The sequence below is a fragment of the Callorhinus ursinus genome, unplaced genomic scaffold (assembly GCF_003265705.2).
Source record: "Callorhinus ursinus isolate GAN/ISIS: 27379988/994484 unplaced genomic scaffold, GSC_fseal_2.0 scaffold10, whole genome shotgun sequence".
Taxonomy (NCBI): Eukaryota; Metazoa; Chordata; class Mammalia; order Carnivora; family Otariidae; genus Callorhinus; species Callorhinus ursinus.
Genome location: NW_027397072.1, coordinates 21,948,236 through 21,969,483, shown reverse-complemented (window position 1 = coordinate 21,969,483; position 21,248 = coordinate 21,948,236). Strand labels below are relative to the sequence as shown.

At 54.2% G+C, this 21,248-nt stretch overlaps 2 protein-coding genes across 6 annotated transcripts in view; both read right to left on the bottom strand.

The window, feature by feature from the left end:
* CENPA (centromere protein A) overlaps positions 1–4,012 on the bottom strand; it is a 77,431-nt gene extending 73,419 nt beyond the window's left edge. For all 3 annotated transcript variants that reach the window (XR_012379651.1, XM_025867885.2, XM_025867887.2), the window contains exon 1: positions 3,745–4,012. Coding sequence is in view for 2 of the 3 variants with exons in the window: in XM_025867885.2 (XP_025723670.1) it covers positions 3,745–3,835 (91 nt within the window). In the remaining variant the exon portion in view is untranslated. The remainder of the gene's footprint in view (positions 1–3,744) is intronic.
* Positions 4,013–4,663: 651 nt separating this feature from the next.
* SLC35F6 (solute carrier family 35 member F6) lies at positions 4,664–20,791 on the bottom strand. 3 transcript variants are annotated; one of them, XM_025867883.2, is made up of 6 exons: positions 20,581–20,790; positions 13,034–13,106; positions 12,113–12,284; positions 11,662–11,874; positions 10,820–10,930; positions 4,664–9,524 (listed from the first exon to the last, which is right to left on the bottom strand). In XM_025867883.2, exons 1-6 carry the CDS (start codon positions 20,655–20,657, stop codon positions 9,052–9,054), a joined length of 1,119 nt encoding a protein of 372 aa, XP_025723668.1. In that variant the 5' UTR covers positions 20,658–20,790; the 3' UTR covers positions 4,664–9,051. The 3 variants fall into 3 exon arrangements, with proteins under 3 accessions (XP_025723668.1, XP_073753226.1, XP_025723669.1); XM_073897125.1 differs by lacking the exon at positions 10,820–10,930 and having other exon boundaries at positions 20,581–20,791; XM_025867884.2 differs by lacking the exon at positions 11,662–11,874 and having other exon boundaries at positions 20,581–20,791.
* Positions 20,792–21,248: the final 457 nt, after the last annotated feature.

Genomic DNA, 21,248 nt, shown 5'->3' with positions numbered 1-21,248 from the left:
AACATACCGAGTTGGGATTTAATCCCAAAGTAATGGGAAGCTATGGGAGAGTTTTCTTTTCTTTTCTTTAAAGATTTTATTTATTTATTTGACAGAGACACAGCGAGAGAGGGAACAAGCAGGGGGAGTGGGAGAGGGAGAAGCAGGCTTCCTGTGGAGCAGGGAGCCTGATGCGGGGCTCGATCCCAGGACCCCGGGATCATGACCTGAGCTGAAGGCAGACGCTTAACGACTGAGCCACCCAGGCGCCGCTATGGGAGAGTTTTAACCAAGACAGAGAGGTGATCCACTTACATTTTATTTATTAATTTTTTAAAGATTTACTTATTGGGCACCTGGGTGCTCGGTTAAGAGTCTGACTTCAGCTCAGTTCAGGATCTCAGGGTCCTGAGTATCTGCTCGCCCCCCCCCCCCATGCTCATGCGCATGAGCGGGGGGGAGGGACAGAGAGAGACAGAACCTCAAGCAGACTCCCCGCTGAGCGCAGAGCCCACCCACCATAAGCTTGAGATCAGGACCTGAGCGGAAACCAAGAGTCAGACGCTCAACCAACTGTACCACCCAGGCGCCCAGATCTATTGACATTTTATTTTATTTAAATATTTATTTCTTTGAGAGAGAGAGCAGGAAGGGGGGAGGGTCAGAGGGAGAAGCAGGCTCCCTGCTCAGCAGGGAGCCCCACGCGGGACTCGATTCTGAGACTCCAGGATCATGACCTGAGCCGAGGGCAGTCGCTTAACCGACTGCGCCACCCAGGCGCCCTCTATTGACGTTTTAACGAGGAGTCCAGCTGCGCGAGGGACGAGAGTGGAAGAAGAGTAGCAGCCAGGTTAGGGCACAGGCGGCTGGGACTAGCGGGTGGGAGTAGAGATGACAAGTGCTGTGATGAAGGATGTGACCTGGAGGTAGAACGGCCGGAAGGTACTTGTGTTTGGGGATAAGAGACTGTCTCCTAGGTTTCTGGCTTACACAACTAGGGGGTGCCTGTGCCATTTCCTGAAATGGGGGAAAACTGCAGATGTCGAGCCTGGAGGGGAGTAATCAAGAGTTTGGTTTTAGACATGTTCCACTGACAAACCCAGGTAGAAAGGCAGCTGGATATGGGGATCTGGAGTCCGAGGAGAGATCTGGGCTAGAGATACAAACGTGAGCGTGGTTGATGTGGGAGCGGTATGCAGGGCCCTGGGAATGGATGGGACCGCTTGGGGAAGGAAAGAAAGGTGGACAGCAAGGAGTCCAACATCAAGTTGTAGTGGAGAGGTGGCACGGGCAGTAAAGAACACTAGGCAGGAACGGCAGAGTGTGTGCCAAGGGGATAGAGTGTTTCTAGGAGAAAGTGGCCCCCTGTGTCAAATGCTTCTCAGAGCAAGAGAAGGACACAGACGCGTCTATTGGATTTGGCAACACTAAAGTAGCTGGTGACCTTGACAAGAGTACTTCCCGTGCACCAGAAGAAGGGGAAGCAGTTGTGGGGAGGCAGACTAGAAGGGCTTCCAGGGTGCCTGGGAAGAGGGGAAACACACACGTGCGCAGTATTAAGTCATCTTAAGTCTGGCCGTTTACAAAAAGGTGGCTATGAAAGGCACTAGAGAGAAATGGGGACTAGGAGAGACAGAGGTGTGGGGACAGGAAACACCCCTGCTCTTTTTCTTTAGATCAGAAAGAGCAGAGCACATTTGTGGAATGCCAATGTAAGGAGTATGAGTTTAATTCTAAGTGCTGGTGGAAAGGCTAACAGAAAGCCCCGCAAAGCTGAGAGAAAAAGATGACCAGGAGCCCGTGTAGCAGGAGTGGCTTTTGATACAAAGGGGAGACCGGGGTTCTCTGTTGTGAGAAGATAAGGGAAATGCCGTCTGGAGGCTTGTTTCGTCAGTGAAGCAAACATGCAACAAGGTCATCATCAGCTGAGAGTGAGTTGGGGGGCTGGAGTTGTAGGAATTTGAAGAAAAAGGTATGGAAGAGTCAATGGGGAGAATGGAAAAGCAGGAGGTGATATCACACATCACATCAACCACGCTCACGTTTGTATCTCTAGCCCAGAGTGTCCATTTGAGATAAAACATTTGATTTAACCAGGAGTCCAAGCAACAGCAAACAACATACTTAACAGTATTTGTGTTAAAAATAGAAATGGGAGGGGGGCGCCTGGGTGGCTCAGTCGGTGAAGCGCAGGGCTCTTGATCTCAGCTCAAGTCTTGATCTCAGGGCCGTGAGTTCAAGCTCCAGGTTGGGCTCCACTCTGGGCGTGGAGCCTACTTAAAAAAAAAGAAAGAAAAAGAAAAGAAAGAAAGGAAAAAACAGGACAAAGATGGCCAAAACACTGCTCTTATTTCAGTACTAATCTCAGGGCCTCACTAATAAAATACACTAAGAAATAAAATATATAAAAGTGAAAAAGAAGATTCAAAAGTCCTTATTTGCAGGGGCGCCTGGATGGCTCAGTCGGTTAAGCGTCTTGTCTGCCTTTGGCTCAGGTCATGATCTAGGGATCCTCAGATGAAGCCTGCGCAGTGGGGAGTCTGCTCCCTCTCTGCACCCTCTCCCTCTGCCGCTCCCCCTGCTTGTGCTCTCTCTCTCTCTCTCTGTGTCAAATAAATAAATCAATCTAAAAAAAAAAAAAGAAAAAAAAAGTCCTTATTTGCAGACAATAACCTACTCAATCATTTCAAGCAAAGCAACTGAACAATAGAATTAAGAGAATTCAGCAAGTTGGCTGGATGCAAAGGTTATTAAGGTTCAGGAAAGGGGCGCCTGGGTGGCTTAGTGGGTTGAGCATCTGCCTTTGGCTCAGGTCATGATCCCAGAGTCCTGGGATCGAGCCCCAGGTCTGGCTCCCTGCTCAGCGGGGAGTCTGCTTCTCCCTCTCCCTCTGTTGCTCCCCCTGCTTGTGTTCTCTCTGTGTCTGTCTCTCTGTCAAATAAATAAATAAAATCTTAAAAAAAAAATATAAGGTTCAGGAAAGAAAATAACCCATGATACACTTTTTTCACCCTGCTCTTAACTATGGAGCAGGAGACAAGTAAAGCAGTGGTTGCCACAAGGAACAGTTCTTGCCGGGTGGGTCTCCCATCCACCAGACCACAGGACCACAGATCTGTCTTCTTTCACGGCCCAAAACCTCAGGAAGGGAACAAGGTGAGAGCACTCTACTTAATGCCCAAAAACGCCACTACTGAAGAAACACACACACGCATAAGGACACCTGGAAGGGCACCTTCCAGAAGTAGAACTGTTTGAAATTGTCACAAAAAGCGGCCGATAATTTTGCAATTTGGAAAAAGCACAAACACTTAAAAATCCTGTCTGCTGGAGCAAGCTGTGTGACCTTGTTCCAAGTTACCGGGCCTGTCTGTGCATCAGTTTTCTCATCTGTAAAATGGGCACAATGTAAACTTGAGATAATTCACGGAAGGAGTTGAACACAATTACTGGTTAGTGGCAATTACTTAAATGCGAGCTGTAGCAAGAATTAGTATTTGGAGCCAGGCCGCCTGGGCCATCCTTTCTCCTCCTCCGACCTGCTTTCCCCAGTCCCTTGCGGGGCCTGGAACTTGGGCCGGGCCCGAGCAGGTGCGACCCGCAGCAGGGCTTTGCCCGTCCGCAGGGGAGCGCCAGCCGGAAGTCGGGAGATTCGGACCCGGGCTCCGCAAGTGAGCTCGGTTTTCTGGTCTGTGAAATGGGCACGCGGATCACAGCCAGGCTGCAAGGAGGCCGGCTCGAGGACCAGGGGCCGCGGCCGGTTACCTGAGGGGCCCCGCCGGGGTGTGCCGGCGGCCGGGCTCACCGTGCGCCTCTTTGGGACCTCGGGCTTGCGGCTCCGGCGGCGCGGGCCCATGGCGGGCTCGGAGGGTGGCGGACCCGCAGCTTCTTCTCGGCCTTCGGGGTCCGGGCACAGAGGCTAGCGTCCGGGGAGAAGCCCGGGAACGTCCCGGCCGCGTGCCCGACCAGGTGAGCGCTCCGGCCGTCCCCCGCGCCACCGCGGTTCCAGAGCCCGCACTGCCACTTCACTGGCGGCGTTTTTTAAAACCAGAATTCAGCAACTCCCAGTGGCTGCCTCTGGAACGCCCCTGGCGCTGAGCGACTGCGGGGAGGGCCAATGAGAGCACAGGCCGGAAGGCTAGCGGCGATAGGAGGAGAGAGCGGGGACGTAGCGGATCGACGGTAGGAATCAGCCAATGGGAACCTGGAGAAGTGAAAGGAGGCGGGAACTTCTGCCCTCTGCCCGCTGGGGCGGGTGCTCAGTTCTGAGGGATCGGACCTTCGTCCTCGGGCACTCTGTGGCTGGAAAAAGAAAGCTCTACCCTGAAGATGTAGTTAGTGCGTTTGTAGAACGCGTTTCTCAAGAGAAATCACTTTATTAAAACATTTTGTGTTTTGCCCTATCAACCCTGAAGTGGTTTTTAAAGATGAGGAGACAGACCCCCAGAGAATGGGACAACCCCTTGTCGCCCCTGTGACCCTCCCAGGAACATCCCACGAATATGGCTCAGAAGCCAGTTTAACTGCATGAACGTTATTGATGACTGGGGTCGTGGGACAGCCAGGATATGACCATGTCTTGGATCCCACTCTCCAGCACTGCAGTAGAATCCTCCTAGGGAAACGACCCCTTCCCTTCATGTTGGAGATAATACGCCTTCCGGCCAAATATACATCTGGATAGTTAGAAAAAAGGAGATTTTATTTTCTACACTTTGTTTTCTTGCATTTTCTAAACGTTCTCCAGTTAACATGTATCCTAATCAGGGAAAATGTCATTACGAAATCAGTGATTTCATGGAACCCTTGTCCACCGGTGCAGCCAGAGTGGAAAATAGTATGTTGATCAGCCAAAAAAATTAAATGTAGAATGACCATATGATCCAGCAATTCCGCCTCTGGGTATACATTCAAAAGAATTAAAAGCAGGGACTTGAACGGGTATTTGCTCACAGCAATGTTATTCACAATAGCCCAAAATGTCCAAATGGATGAATAAACAAAATGTAGTGCATACATACAATGAGATAGTATTCAGCCTTAAAAAGAAAGTAAATTCTGACATATGTTACAACATGAATAAACCTTGAAGGCATTGTGGTAAGCAAAACACAAGAGACACAAAAGGAGAACTACTGTATGATTCCACTTACATTAGGTACCTAGAGTAGTCAAATTCATAGAAAGTAGGATAGTGGTTGTCTGGGGCTCACGGGAAAGGAGGAATGGGGAGTAGTGTTGAGTGGGTACAGAGTTTCAGTTTGGGAAGATAAAAAAGTTCTGGGGATGGATGGTGGTGACCGCTGCACAACGACGAGAATTTAATGCCACTGAACACTTCACAACGGTCAAAATGGTGTTTTGTTGTGTGTATTTTATGAGTTTTAAAATGAGGGAAAATGAGGGCAAAGGAAGGCAGGAAAGAAAAGGGAAGCAGCTGTAGCTGGGGACACTCGTGGTTCTACTGTGATGGAGGGTGGGGTGAGCAGTCTGGTCCAGAAGACCCACTCTTTGGTGGTGGCTTATGCAACAGAAGATCCGACAGCCAAGGGCTCTAAAAATGTTGGTCTACTCCTTGAATGGCTCTTGCATTCATTCACCATTTCTCTAGTTCAGACTCTAATTAAACGTTGTTTCACTGGTCTCTGCCTTTAGTGATCTTTCCAAACAGCAATTTGGAGCACATCACTCCCTTGCCTAAAACTCCCCCAGGGTACTCTACTGTCTACAGACAGAGTTCTCATGCCTCAGCAAAATCTAAAAGCACCACCTGGGCGCCTGTCCACCTCTCTGACCTTGTCTCTGGCCACTTTTAGCATTGCATGCTCATTGGCATACCTGTCTACTTACCTGCAGTTCTTGAATACATCACTTACAGGTTTCTGTGCTTTTTTACAAGCTGTTCCTTCCTCCTGGAGGAAGTCTCCCCGGGGACTCTTGCCCAGTCTTTAACATCCAGCTCAAGTGGAGCTCTCTGGTTCTCGGCTGTTAGCTGATCACTCCTATACAGCCTCCTTTGTATCTCATACAAAGGCCTCTTGTGCACATCACACTGTGCTGGAATTCTTTCTTTACACATTTGTCTCCTGTTTTTCTTTCACAGATCCACAGCCCTTGGAGCACATCCATTCCCAATATAGTTGGCTAAATTCTGAGATAGTAATCCTTCACTGATATTTTTTGACAAGTGTTCCAAATGAAGATGGATGATTTATAAACTTTTATAGCTAGGGGAAATTCCCTGTTGACCTTAAGTTTAGAAAGGATGTAGTCAACAAAAGGCCAAAGGGGCTTTTAACCAAGGCAAATATGAAAGCATGAGGTTAATCTGTAAGCGCGTCAGGGAGGTATACATATTTAGTAATGCTGAGAACCTCTTAGGTAGCTAAGGTCTTAAGAGGTCACATGACTTGTCCAAAGTCACCCAAAGTCGAAGTGGGGCTGCGAACACAGCTGACTTCTGATTCTGCTTCTTTCCTCTACACCAGGAGGCCCTATGCTCCACTCCTCCTGCTGTCCTCAGCAGGGGTCAGAGATCTGACCTCTTTGAGACCGCTGTTTGTCAAACTAGCAGAGACCTTTGTACAAAGTGAAGGCAAATGGAACCACTTGGTATGGTGCTAAATCTCTGCCTTGCGGGCAGATTCCTGGTGGAGGAGCCCGAGGGCCACCCCAGGTGCTACATCGCGGTCCTGCAGGTACCACCTGCCTTAGGCTTCCCTCCAAGACCACTTTGCAAGGGGCAGGGATTGAGCAGTCGGCTACGATGCACATGGTTTAAATTACAGTCTTCGAACTGATGTTTACAGAAGCCCATTACCAGTCAGTTCTGATTTTGGGGTTTGGAACCTCCACACCAAACTTCCACCATTCCAAACCCCCTTACTCCACTCAGCGAGAGAGTGGTGGTCCTTACCCTCCTGCCCACACGACCAGCAAGGCCTCTCGAACTCACCCTCCAGAGCACCCGAGCGACAGGAGAGAGTGAACGCATCTCCGGGGGCTGGGAGGGTATCTACCGTCGGCATAAAGTGTTCTTGAGGCATCTTGTTTTGTCTTAAAATAGATGGGAATTTTGTATTCTCCTCAAAGATGGTGTATTTTTTTCCATGATGGTGTATTTTAAAACATTTCTTCCCCTCTGAGCAAAAACTGATGCTCCGTGTTGGGCCTCTGCTGGGACTTCCGTGCCCCCGGCAGACCACTCTGGTGGGCAGTGCGGCCTGACATGACAGTCCACTGTGCGCTGGCATTTACAGGCACCTTCGATTTATTATCTCACGTGATTTTTGCGTTCATCCAGCAAGATGGAGGGCCGGCTTTCCCACTTTAGAGATGTGAAGACCCAAAGCTCCAGAGCTAAAGTGATTTGCCTGATTTGGTGGCAGGCCTGATGTTTAACCCTTGTGCTCCTTCCCTCCCATTAAAAAAAAAAAAAAAAAAAAAAAAAAGCCACACTGCCAATTTCCCTTTTGTTTTTAAAAACAGAGCCTAGAACGACACTGTAAGGTCCCAGTTGTTTTGGACAGGGCGGCTGGAGTCCCCACCACACTTACCCTCCATTTCCTTTTGTGGCACACACTGTGACCCACAAAAACTCCGGGGCCCCTGGGACTCGGAGCTGGTGGCATGGAGAGGCCCTCCTCTCCCAACAAACTGTAATAACCTGCTGATTTCCACACAGCCTGAGGGCTTTGTTTGTCAAAGATCCCTTCCCCCAGAATCTATTTTAAGGAAGGCATTCGGTGTTTTGTTTTATGATTGAGCTGCCCAGAAAAATGGTCTGAGGTTCCAGAAACTGCCACGGAGTGAGGAACTCCATAAGGAAGAGCTGCTCCGCTCCTTGGGGCCCCCAATACCAGTCCCCTCTCTTCAGGGTGGGGAGGGCAACAGCACATGAAGCTTTTACCCCGGCCATGGGAAATTTACCCCGACGACCCCAGAGACCTGTACGGTGGGTGGAGCTGCAGGTTTGGAATCAGGCAAACCTAGCTTGGACTGCTGGTTCCGTGAGGAAGCCAGTTAACCACCTCTGGGCCACGGCTTCATCTGCACGCACCTGAGCAGGTTGTTACGCCAGAGGATTACCGCTGAGCATTTAACACATGCCTAGGATACCAGAATTACTCTAAATGGTGCGGTGCTGTAAATTCATCACCCTGGAGGGATATCTAGGGAGTCAGGTTGCTGGGGGTGGGGTTGAGGTCCAGATGTGCTCTGGATCCCAAGTGCATGGCCAGAGTCCACAGCAGGAGAGTCTTCTTACAAGACCACTTACGTCCCTGGGCCTCAGTCTTTTCATCTTTAAAATGGAAGGTGAAGAGTTCATAGAAGCTGCTATTAAGGGCTGCTTGGAAATCCCGACATCTCCCGCAGGCAGGGAGGCCTTGAGAGCGTGGGAGCAAGGACTAACACTGGCACGGGGAGGAGGCACTGTGGGCAAAGGGTCCGTTCCAAGGAACGGGCTCCTCCTCTCCCGCAGGGTGGGCCCCGCAGAGGCTGGAAGGTACTGAAGCCGCAGCAACTGCACCTTCTGCTTTACAGACAAGGACCCAAAGGCCCAGGGCCAGTAGCTAATGGGCTGGGGGACATATGCTGTGTTTGTGGCAGAGTCCAGCTAAAACTTAGGTCTCCAAGACAGGGTTAGCGAAGAGCCTACAAGTTCTAGAAAATATGGCGCTTAGTTCCGGTTTGAATTTGTTCACTGACCTCTCTTCTCTGGAGAACCAAATTTAGTGTATGATTTAGGAGGAAATCTTAGGGATGTTAGTTCCTGCGATACCACTTCATGATTTAGTGCTAGTGCTGCAGGAGGGGCTTGGGGGGTGTGGGGTGGGAACCTGGCAGGGCGTAGGGTCACCGCACTCAGGCCTGTGGGGGCTGCCGGGGGTGGTGACAAAGGAGGACCTGGGTGTCTGGTCATCTCCTGTGGCAGCAGCTGCTCTGGGGGGCTCGGGGGTCTGTGAGGAGGGGCAGGGTGAGGCCTTGGGGACAGGACACTGTCCACTGTGTGGCCTCGGCCTCAGGGTGGACAAGGTGCATCCAGGTAGCAGCAGAGAACCCACCAGAGGCTCAGCTGGCATCATTGATGGGAGTCCGAGCACCAGCGAGCAGTCTCTCATGCTCGCCCTCTTCTGCTGAGGGTGGGCGACCCCTGGCCAGGCGAGTCAGCAGCGGGCGGTGCAGCCCATTGTAGAGGGCGGTGCCCATCAGGAGGATGAAGAAGCCCAGGATCTGCAGAGGGTGGAAGGCCTCCCAGCCCAGCGCCAGGCTCAGTGCCCAGATGACAATGGTGCGCAGGCTGTCCAGCACCATGCGGGTGGTGGCGCTCAGTTCTTTGGTGACGCTGATGCCCGCAAAGTTGAAGAAGGCGATGCTGCTGATGTTGCCCAGCAGCGCCAGGGCGATGAGCGGCTGTCGGCCCACCTGGCAGAAGGCGTCCAGCGTGTCCTCCAGCGTCCCTCGGGGGTTTCCACTGAAGGAGCCGGCGGGGATGTAGTACATGGGCACCAGCAGCAGGGACAGGATCACGAAGCCAAAGAGGCCTGTGGGGGTGGAGGAAGCACACTGCACTCTCTGCTCAGCTCCCGCCCCACCCCTCCCCATCCCCAGCTCAGCCCACCCAGCAGGGGCTCCGCTGGTCTCCCTCCCGGCCAACCTCCTGGTGGGCCACCCCTCTTGGCGGCCTCACACCAGCTCCTTCCTGTTCATCCAGAGTTCAGAGCGGCCTACTGAGGGGGCCCTAGCTGCCCTTCTCCACTTTAATCATGTTTTCTGACTGGACCAAGAATAATAAATACATTTTATATCGTGACCGGTGTATGTATGCACAGGTGCGTACCCAGACACGCACTTTCACAAAATAATAGCTACCCTTCCAATGTTCTCTGTCATTCCTAAATTCTGTTGTATGCATTTACAAAAGAATGGCAGCTGCAACCAGGACACTGCTCTCACAAGCGTGGAAAAACAAGTGTTCTCTAATTCAGGGTCACTGGTCTGTGACCAGGAGTGGACCAGAATGTGAATCAATGCACTGCTCCATTCAGAAAGCCTCACTGGGGAAGAAACCGAGTGGATACAACAATGTGCTTGATAATGCAGTGGATCGAGATGATTAACGTTGTGCCAGGAGCCCGTGGTGCACGCACAGCTCCCTGCCGGGTCCACAGGCCACACATGGCCCGTGCTGTGCTCATCTGCCCTGCTGGCCTCGTATTTTTAAAGCTTAAAGGTTTTGGTAGTTACTTCCCTGTTCAAAAACTTTTGGTGGTTCCACCCTGTCTGTCATTTAAAGTCTGGATTAAATCCACTTGCCTGACATTCAAGGTTCTCCATAATAAGACCTTGACCTATTCAATTCCCGATCAGTGTCCCAACATCAAACCTGTATCTCACCAACCACTCCTTACTATGTTTTGACACTCATGGCCAGCTCCCCATGTCTTTGCTCTGTCTGGAACTTTCCCTCCTTCCCACTCTTGTTGTAGCTCGACCACCACCTTCCCCATCCTGAAGACACTCAGATGTGCTTGTCAAGTGAAACAGCACTTGAGCACAAGTGGTCTGAGCTCAAAGGCACTGTCTGGTCCTTCCCTGTTGACCAACTCCTCCAGAGTGGGCCGTGCATCCCCTTCATCCTCGACCTCGTGCCCCCCCAGCTCCTGGGTCAGTCTCTGTCAGCACACACATCGGGAAGGGAGGGAGGATTGGGGGCGGGGGCTCATCCCCTCCCCGTGGACCCCGGCACCTTGCCCTGCACTCCTGCTTGTGCATCCACATGCCACCGTCCAGGGTGCCCCCCCAGCAGCTACCCCTCTCAGCCCCTGTGCTCACACACCCTCAGTGCCAACCGCCCGCAGCGGGTGCACATTATGCCTGTAGACGAACTTCTCCTCGAGCACCATCTGGATGGAGACGATGATCTGGGCCATGATGATCAACAGGTCCCCTGTGGGGAAGCGAGCCAGGGTAAGGCTGGGCTGCATGGGGTGGGGGTGGCGGGCGAGGATGGAGCATGGCCACGGGGCCCTCGGCAGGGGGGTGGGCCCAGTGCTGGGGTAGATGGCTCCCATAGGGACACGATAACCCCCAGAGCCCCCGATTTGGCAGGGTAGCATATAGTTCGTGAGGCAGTCATGACAGCCCCATGCCTGGTCTCCTGGCCCCTGAGAGGTGGGGCAGGCCAGCAGGGCAGGCACCGTTACCACTCTGGGCCGAGGCTCCAGAAGATCCAGAGGCCCGCCTGGGACTGTGAGGGGCACAGCGGGGTAATAAGCAGGTCTTCTGAGATGCACAAGGCTTGGTGATAGACGTTTCTGGTTTAGTCCATCCTCTGAGGACCAGAGGGGTCCCGTCATTGTCGAAGAGGCTGCCGGGCTGGGTACTTGCTAAACACTCAATAGACACTCAGTCCCTCCCCATCCCGGACCCAGCAATTTGTGTGTGTGTCACAGCACAAACCTCCCTCCTCTGGCCTCCCGCTCCCTCTCATGCTGCTTGTGCTTTTCTGCACTCTATCCATCACCTCAAGAGCAGATGCAGGCCCGCGTCCCCCATGCACCCACACCCAGGGCTGGGCATAGAGAAGAGCTTGCAAAAAGTCTGCTGACTGACTGTGCTGGGCTCCCAGGGATGACAGGACGAGATGGGCAGCCCCTGGGTCCCCGACCCTCACTGCACCTGTGATCACTTCGCTGAGCTTGTGCTGATCATCATGCTTGCTCAGGAGGTCGGCCAGGCCCACAACCACCAGCCCCACGATGGTGGCAAGGATGCCCAGCCACTGGCTCAGCGCCAGCCTCCGCCCCAGGAAGGCCACTGAGAATAGGCCCGTGAATATGATCACTGCGCCCCGGAGCATCTGGAAACTGGAGGCACTCGTCATGTTCAGGGCTGGGAGAGGAGAGACACACGATATTAGCTCCTGAGGGCCAAGGCTATCTAGTCCCTGAGGTGCCCTCAGGGCTGAAGACACACCTTGCACATAAGTATGTGCTCAGTAAATCTTGCTCGCACGCATGCACATGCGTGTGTAAGTCTGGGAAGAGGCAGGGCTGAGGTGAGCAGGGGTAGGGGTGGCTGTTTCACCAGTGCCCCCTCGGGCCCTTCTCAGCCTGGCCTGGCTACTCACCCACATACATGATGCTGGTCCCTGTCATGTCGCACAGGGCAGGGGGCAGGAAAAGAAGGGGGTTGAAGGGCTGCTGGGGATCCATGCTGGCATCTGGGTGCCTCGCAGCTCTGCACCGGAGCAGGAAGAAGGCCGCCAGGCAGGACAACTCCCCCAGGAACATGCCCACTGCCTGCAGGGACAGAACCCTACAAGTTCAGAGATGGAAGGAGAATCACCTTTGACAAAATTTTAACACAGCCCGTCTTCACACAAAAGCTTACCTATGACTTGACACCTAAACCAGACAAAAGCAGAGCTGCTGTGTGTGGAAGGCCAGAGACTACCTCCTAGGCCTAAGCCCTAACCCCTAGAAACATCTCAACGGAAACCCTAAGGCTGCACAGGGCCTGGTCTGAAAACCACCGATCTAGGCCAACCTCTGGTCATGTTCCAGATGGAGAAACGGAGGCCCAGAGAAGCTCAGGAACTTACTTAGGGTCACAGAGCAAATTGCTGGGAGAGCAGGGGCTGAAATATGAGCCTCTGCTTCCCAGTTTGGCCATACGGTGCCTTCCATTTATGTTGCCTGCCCTACCCCAGTGGAGTCTGGGCTTCCCATGGATGGCAAGCCGGTTTTGCTACTGGGGTTGATGTGTTCCAAATGGGTCCTGACGTGGACGTGTGAGGGCTGGCCTTCCAGTGTCCAGGGCATGACTGCTCCCCGGGAATCATGCAGCTCTCCCAGAGAGGGCTGTGCCCTCTGCCCCATTCCGTGGGCACTCACATCCTGGCCTCTGTTCCGGGGAGGGAGGGAGAGAGTGATGGCTCTTCTGGGAGTAGAGGCAGGCTCCACCCCAGGTCAGGAAGCAGCAGGGCCTCACAGGGGACACCTGACCTGAGCCCCGGGCGATAGGAGGTGGGGATGGATTGGGCAGATACCTGGAGAAAGGGATGCTGGAAGCTGTGCTCCTTGATCCCTCCACAGCCTGGGGCCACGAAGTTGTCTGCCCACCTGCAGCGGAGAGACAGAGAAGGTCAAACCCTTGGCAGTGCGCTGGCTCTGCAACTCTGGCCCCGGTATCTGTGGACAAGCTCGCTCCTCTCAACGCCGAGGCCAGACTTCGGGGACCTGGCTTGGCGTGAGACTCCCTCTCCAAGAGGCCAGCTCCCGCAGCAGGAAGTCTTCATCTGGGATTGTGGACAGCAAAGGGGGGGGGCGGGGCAGAAACCTTTAGCTGAAATGTAGCACTTCCTCACGTTGTGAATGTAGCCCCGCAGTACCTGTGACTTTGTCACACACACAAGTCACGGCTACTCTTCTCGGTGGCACATCAGAGTCCTTGCAGGAACCAGGAAGTGGCATTTACAATCATCGCTACTACAAAATCACAGTAATTAGACCCACTGCTTATAATATTCTGTGTCAAGAACTGTATACACACGATATTACTATAGCACAAATTGGCTTTTTCAATGTTTTGATAACTTTATTTCAACATAAGTGACTTTTTCTGTAGTCCAAACCTTTAATTGCATTTTTTTTAAAAAAGATTTTACCCATTCATTTGAGAGAGAGAGGCAGAGAGAGCACAAGCAGGGGGGAGGCAGAGGAAGAGGGAGAAGCAGACTCCCCACTGAGCTGGGAGCCCGATGCGGGGCTCCATCCCAGGACCCTGAGATCATGACCTGAGCCGAAGGCAGATGCTTAACCATCTGAGCCACCCAGGCGCCCCTAAATGCACATTTAAAAACAATATTCTAGGCTTTACCAGAGTGTCAAATGGACCGATGGCACAAAAAATATCAGGAGCCTGTGGTCTGCAAGGGCATTGGGCCCTTGGGAAATGACTGCTTGACACACCTGGTCACCTTCCTATAACCTGCAGCGTTTGGAGGGTCTTTCTAGCACTAACTGGGAAGCAGGTGGCAAGTACATGGCACTAGTGGAGCGGCTTCCCGGCCAGCACCCTGCCAGATGGCATCACTGAGTCTGGCACGCTTCCCTAGCAACCCCAGACGCAAGCCCAGAATCCTCTGCGGCAGAGCGCCGTGGGCAGCTACCACCAGTCATTCTGCACTGTCTGCCGCCCTTGCACTAAAGCTCCTGTCCCCAATTTCACTCTTGCTGGGCTTCGTTGGGTCCCTGGGGTCTCATCTAATCTCTTTCATTTAAAAGTCCTTTAGGGGCGCCTGGGTGACTCAGTCAGTTAAGCGTCTGCCTTCGGCTCAGGTCATGATCCCCGGGTCCTGGGATCAGGCCTTGTGCGCTTCTCCCTCTCCCCCTGCTTGTGCTCTCTCTCTCTCTGACAAATAAGTAAATAAAACCTTAAAAAAAAAAAAAAGTCCTTTAGATATTCGGAGACTTTCTTACCTTCTTTCGAATCTTCTCATCTTGTGGCTAAACAGCCCCAGCTGTTCCTAACCTTTCACTCCCGTGGCTGCTGACTTCTGGAAGCACTCAGGTGGGCCCAGGCCCCGAGGTAAGTGCATGGGATCTGGCCAGGACCGAGCCTGGCAAGACAGCAGCCCCTCCTTCATGTTGCACATCCTGTCATTTGCTGCCACGGCTCTAATGGAGTCTGTCACATCACGCAGCTGACTCGAGTCAATGCGGACCCACGGCAGTGTCCTGTGGGCCCTGGACCCTTTCCTTTTGCAGCACCCCACGCCTAGGCGGTGGCTGTCTCTAAACTACAAGACTCAGGACTTCTTTTTCTTAAATGTCTTTCCAAACAATGTCTGTCAAGAGCAGCCACATGGTAGTCCCCGGCCCTTCTCCGCTGGCTCATTTCAGCAACCAGCCTGAGGTTTCAAAAGGCAGGGGGAAGGCTTTTGTTTCTGTGCGCCTCACAGGGCTGCAAGCCTGGGACACTGGTTAGGGCTGGGTCATCGCTGGCTTCCCTGTGCCCTGAGTTTGGGGAGGGGACAGGGGACGCCTGGAAGCTGGCAGCAGGAAGGGCAGGCTGAATGGTGGTAGAATTCCCCATCAGCCCTGAGGGCGAGACCACATCTATTCACTGATCTGAACACACTCCAGGGCCAGTGAACAAACCAGGGCTAGGGCAAACTTAGCTCACAGTGAGCGAGCTCTCAGCGGGAGACCCCGCCCACCCCAGAGATGCCAGGAGGGGCAGTTAGGAGGGCTTGTGGTTCTTGGGAATGGTGAGGGTCAAAGGAGAGCTGAAGGGTGGCAAGAAGGTCTCACAGGACCCGTTGGAAACGTGGAGAGAAATCTGGGTCAGGGGACTAGGCTGTAACCAGTCCCAGTACCAATGGGGCGAAGAAAGTCACAACTAAAGAAACCACCCGCTCTGTGGGGTCTCATTTCTGCCCCATCTGCTGCAAGTTCTGGCTCTGGGATCCCCAGGCCGGACAGGACATGGGTTGCAGGTGGGGGCCACAGACAACGGTGTGGCCCCCCTCAAGGCAGGTCTGCTCTCCAACTCAGGCTTTCTCTTGCAGAAAGAGCACTCTGGGAGGGCCTGGGTGAGGCAACTGAGTATAACAGAAGAGAAGCAAGGAAGCGTAAAGAGGTCCTGCTTTACCAAAGTGCAGAGCCAACTGCCCCAAAGCAAGTTGGAGATGGAAATTCCTGTAGCTGGAGCCAGGGCTCCTCCAGGAGGAACAAGGGAGGTTTTGCCAAGCCCATGAAGGTCAACTACAAGCTTAAGGCGAGGGCATGTGTGGAAGCCCCTTCTTGAGGGACAGAGGGCTCATCTGGTGCCGAGAAAGGCTAGATCCCAGGGGTCTCCACTTCCAGTTCCATGAATTTCTCCCATCACCCTCTTTTTTTTTTTTCTTAAGATTTTATTTATTTATTTGTCAGAGAGAGACAGAGCACAAGCAGGGAGAGAGGCAGGCAGAGGGAGAAGCAGGCTCCCTGCTGAGCAAGGAGCCCGATGTGGGACTCGATCGCAGGACCCTGGGATCATGACCCGAGCCGGAGGCAGGTCATTAACCGACTGAGCCACCCAGGTGCCCCTCTCCCATCACCTTCTTATTCCAGATTTTTCCCACTCCCCTGGCTGAAGTGGAGAGGCCGGCTCTGCCATGGTCACGTGGGCAGAAGGGGAGGCCTGTGGGGACCCCCGAGAGTCAGGCTGACGCTACATGAGGAGATGCCTTCTGCTGGCAGAGACTGGCTTCTTTTATAATTTTTTCTTTACATTAAAAAAAAAATTTTAAAGTAATCTCTGCACCCAACATGGGGCTCGAACTCACAATCCTGAGATCAAGAGTCGCACACTCTACCGACTGAGCTAGGAGACCGGCTTCTTTTAGGAGGGGCCTCGGCAGGCCGGGGGTGGGGTCCCCTGGCTGGGGGTGAGTCACTCCGGCCTGGCCAAACTCAGAGCTCAGCGTTCTGAGAGGTGTGCGTGGGCACGCGAGGGCAGTGGGGGCCGACAGACTGAGGAAGTGACTGATGTGGCTCGCTCAGACTGACAGTTGGGTGTCCAGTTCCCCACAGAATCTCTGCCACTTCCTTTGGCGCCCCCAGCTTGTTAAGCCCAGTGAGTCAGCGTCTTTCTCCTGCCTGGGATCTCCAGCAAGGCTGCAGGGCTGCTCCGCTCTTTGGTGTCACAGCAGTCGGTGATAAACGATCACGCGACCTCTCATCTAAGTATTACCCAATCTTCCTCAGTAGAGCCTACCCTGCGTCTGGGAAGAAGGGAGGGAAGTCAAGCCCATTTTACAGATGAACCTGAGGCTTGGAGAGGCCCAGTGACTCGTCTAATCCCATAAACTCCCATGCCTTGCACTCTTTTCACTCTACACGCTGCCCTCCTGGTTTAAGGCTTTCTGTGGCTGGTGCAGGAACCCCTTTGAGGCAATTATCCCAGGCCAGCTCCTGGAATTTAAGGGTGGGGTCAGCCACCAAGGCAGAAGTTCGAGCTGGCACAGGAAGGACAGGGGGTCCTTCCCTATTAGAGACCCAGGGGTCCCAGGCTTCCTGCCACTTTTGTGGCAGGGTCCCCACCCCAGGGGCCTGTTGGAGGGGAAGTCACCCCCTCGCCCCTCTCTGGCTGGGTGGCCTTCACAGCCTGCGACATTTAGGAGGGCACCTGAGCCTTACTTAGTAAGCCTCTGCTTGACCCTGGCTCTGGACATGCAGAAGCCCAGCTGGATTCAGGAGAACGGGGCTCCAAAATGGGCAGGACCTCACGGACAGACACTCGTTCAGGCACAGCCCTAAGCAGTGCTGAGGGAGTGGGGATTGTCTGCTGTGCAGGAGACGCATGAGCAGAAGGTCCCGGTGAGCGGGGGCGAAAGCAGCCACAGAAAGGAGAAGCGACCGCTGGACTGGAAGGGCCCTTTGCCGAGGCCCAGGGACAGGGCTAAAGGGCCAGGCCGATGGGTGGCTTTCTGCTGTGGGTATGTGACCCCTGCCCCCATCTCAGCAAGGGCAGGCCTGTCTCCTGCAGCCTACCCACCAGACCTGCTGAGCAGGCAGAGTGGCCTCCTCCAGGGGACAGCCGCCCTGTGGTGCTCCCCCTTCCCCGGACATTTTACAGGTCAAGGAACTGAAAGAGGCTACTGGAGACACTAAATGAGAACCGTGAGTGGCCCCCTGCCTCCAGGGGGAAACGAAGCAGGGTGACGGCAGGATCCCCTGGGCTGGGACAGAGCTTTGCTGCCCAGTCCCAGAGGGAGGGCACTCTGGCGGCAGGGAGGGGAGCTGTCGCTTGTGGGACTACAACTTCCATGGGCCAGGCTTGGCTGCTCTCCCTGGGGAGATGCGAGAGGCGATCCCCAAGGAAGTGGGACTTTGGGACACTGCCACTGTAAAAGGACTGGACTAAAATGCTGAGACCTAGCTTCTGGTCCCCACTCTGACACCAGCCAGCTAGTCACAAAAAGAAACTTCTCGTGGGACCTAGACTATAAATTGTGGGGGTTAGGATGGGTGGTTTCTACGTTTCTAACAGCTTTAAATGCCCTGAAAAATGACTTGAGAAGTCCCTAGCCTCATCCCATAGTGATCGTTAGGAGCCTGGATTCTCAAGCCAGATTACTTTGGCTCAATATAAACTCTGCCACTGACCAGCTGAGTTGAACTCGGGCAAGCGATTCCATCTCTCCATAGCTCAGTCTCCTGATCCCGGGACAGGGAGTTTATCCCCCTCATAGGCCGGTTACGAGAGTGCATTAAACGACACATGAAAGGCAGCCACAGCAGGGCCAGGCCCTGGTTATAGCGGCTGCTTAGCACTCGCTGTGGTCACCTTCTAGTCTGTCTGTCCTGCCAGAAACTGCAGGTCAGAGTGTGATTGCAAATCGATAATTCCCATCAGGATGTACACAGCCGCTCTCTCACATCTTCTCTCTGAGGGCGTCCTTCTCAAAGTCTGGCCTCAGAACACTGTTTAGGGTCCAATTCTGGGGCCCATTTGAGGTAGGGAGGTTCCTGAGAGGCCCCACATCAGGCTACCTGGCAGGGGACGGGGCCAAAGCCTGGGTCCCCACATGGGAGTCTCTTTCCTGCCCCTCAGGCAGCCTCCAAGGGCAAGGCCTCCTGAGGCCAAGGATCCCAGGGCCTCCTACCTGGCCAGGAAGGAGCTGAGTCAGTTTACCCCAGTAATAACTGGCCATCTTGACTCTCCGTGGGGCAGAAGCCCTGGCAGACCTATAGCCACTCCCTAAACATTTGACTGAGGCCTTGGAGGGTATGACAGATGGACAGACAGACGACTTGTTCTGCTACATTCAGATCCTGAGATGGGAGCTCTCGTGTTGAGTCTCCTTTACAGTTAAGGAGGCCACAGGGCTCAGGAGACCAGTTCAAAACATAGACACAAACAAACCAGAGATGGGATGGGGGGGGGGGGGGGGGGGGGGGGTGGGGTCCACCCAGAGCTGCACTTCCTTTGGAGAAGGGAGGACACTGGTTGTCAAATGTGTATGCTCTGTCCCCTTCACCTCTGATTCTAAGCTTCTCAAACCTTCTGAGTTTGAGTCCAGACAGTGCTTCACACCCTGTCGGTACCTTATACAAGGCTGATGAATTGAACTGGATACCTCTCTCCCAGGCCTCTCCTCTGGAGCATTTGAACAAACACTTCAACAATGAATAAGAGATGACTAGCCCCCTACTGCCCAGAGGGCCTCGAGCACAGCCCAGCGGGTGACTGGTGTGACTCTGCATTGCTGTGGAGCCTGGCAGGGCCCAGCTGGAAGTGAGGTCTGGCTGGGACAGGGCCACTGTCTACTCTTCTCCAAATGCCTTTTGGAATCGGTTCAGAAAAAGGCCAGGATCCGGGTACTGGGGGTTCTGAAATGGTAAACTGAGGGGGCAGGAGGGCCCTGCCTTGAGGTGGGGGCAGAGCAAGCGACAAAGCACTGCCAAGAGAAGGGGCTGCCTTCTGGGTCTCCTGTACATTACAGAGGAGGCTATGCTCAAACCCTTGGCCTCGTGACAGCCCCGGGTCCTCAATCCCTAACCTCCTGGGGTCTGTCTTCCTGGTCCCACAAGCACCTCACCTTCATGCATCACAGCTGAACTGTGCACCTGCCCTCCCTGTCTGGGTTCATGACACTTCTGTTCTCCCAGGCAGAAACCCTGGAGGGGTCACTGTCTCACTGTCTCTGTCTCTGTCTCTGTCTCTGTCTCTCTCTCTCTCGATCCTGTGGGTCAGGCCTTATGGCTTCATTCTGCACCTGGTCTCTCCCACCTGTCCCCTCCTTGCCTGCCTCACTGCCCCCTCTTCCCTCCCTCATCTGCTCTGCAGCAGCCTCCCAGTGGTTTCCCCTGCACGAAACTACTCTTCATCTTGACCACCCGGTTCATCATATCACCTTTAACACGTCACTCCCTGCTCAAAAGCCCTTCTTTGATTGTGGGATAAAATGCGGCCTGGGCATTTGGTGCTAGTTACGAGACACTTCGATGTGGCCTTGCAGTTCCCTGCAGCCACGTCTGGCCACATGTAGAAATCCCACCAAAATGTCAAGGGCCAGCTTTGACCTCTCCTCAATGAGAAGCCCATGGGGTACCCCCATCTCTGTCGCGGCAGCCTTCCACGCTCACTGCTCACCCGGCCCTCATGGCTTCTATTGTAGCCGGTGTGCAAAAGTGCGGGAGTGCCCCTTCACCCCACCCCTGCCCAAAGCTCCTGAAGGGCCCGGCCTCCAGCCAGCGTTGGAAGGGGCCGGAGAGGAACTGGTCCGACCCTTCCGTTTAAAGATGAAGAAATTGAGGCATGGAGTCGGGAGGTGACTCGCCGGGATCAAGCACACAGCGATCAAAGCCGGGGGCTCGGATCCTCCAGCCGGCGACACGGCCTCGGCCCGTATTTCCCCGGGCCTCGCGCCCCTTGGGGGCCCCAAAACCGCGTGAACCGACCGGAGAAACGAGGCGAGCCGGTGAAGCCGGGAAAGGAGAGCCGAGAAGGAGGAGGACGAGGAAAGTGCGCTGGGTCGCCGGCGCCCTTGCGGGCCGCGGCAGGTCCGGCTGAGCCCCCTCCCCTCCCGGCCGGGCCCGGACTCACTTGGCCGAGAGCGTGTTGATGGAGCCGGTGACGAGCATGAGCCCAGCCAGGAACAGCTGGTATTTGGTCCAGGCCATGGCGGCGGATGCGGTGAGCGGGAAACTGCAGGGACCCCCGCGACCTACCCGCTCGCTCCCGACGGCAGCTCCCGACCCCGTCACCCGGGGGTCTCGGGAGCGAGCGCTTCCGGGCCGGGCGTCACGTGACTCGCGCCGGCCCCCGCCCCGCGCCGTGGCCCCGCCCCCCGGGCGGGCGCCGGGCTGGCCCGCGGTGTCTGTGCGGAGCAGATCCCCGGCGCTCTGGTCTCTGCAGGGTGACAGTGGCCAGTTACGGGCCCAGGTCTTCCCGTTTGTAAGAGTGGCTGATGGGACGGTGCAACGAGAATGCATTGTGAATGTCAGAGCGTTCTGTAAACGGTTTAAAGAGATCGCGAGCCGAATGATGTCAGAGACAATCACAAAGTGGACACGTCCTCATGGGCATCTCTTCTGCACAGGGAACCCCCGGGAAGCCTGGAATGTGTCTCTGGATGAGTTGTTCACATCTTCCAGAAAAGTGGCTCAGGAATCTAGTTCCAGTTCCCCGGGAGACCATTTTATAGCTGAGGAAAGCGGTGAGCTCATAAATTGAGAGAAGCCAAGCTTATGATCTTGCTAGTGAGTGATGGA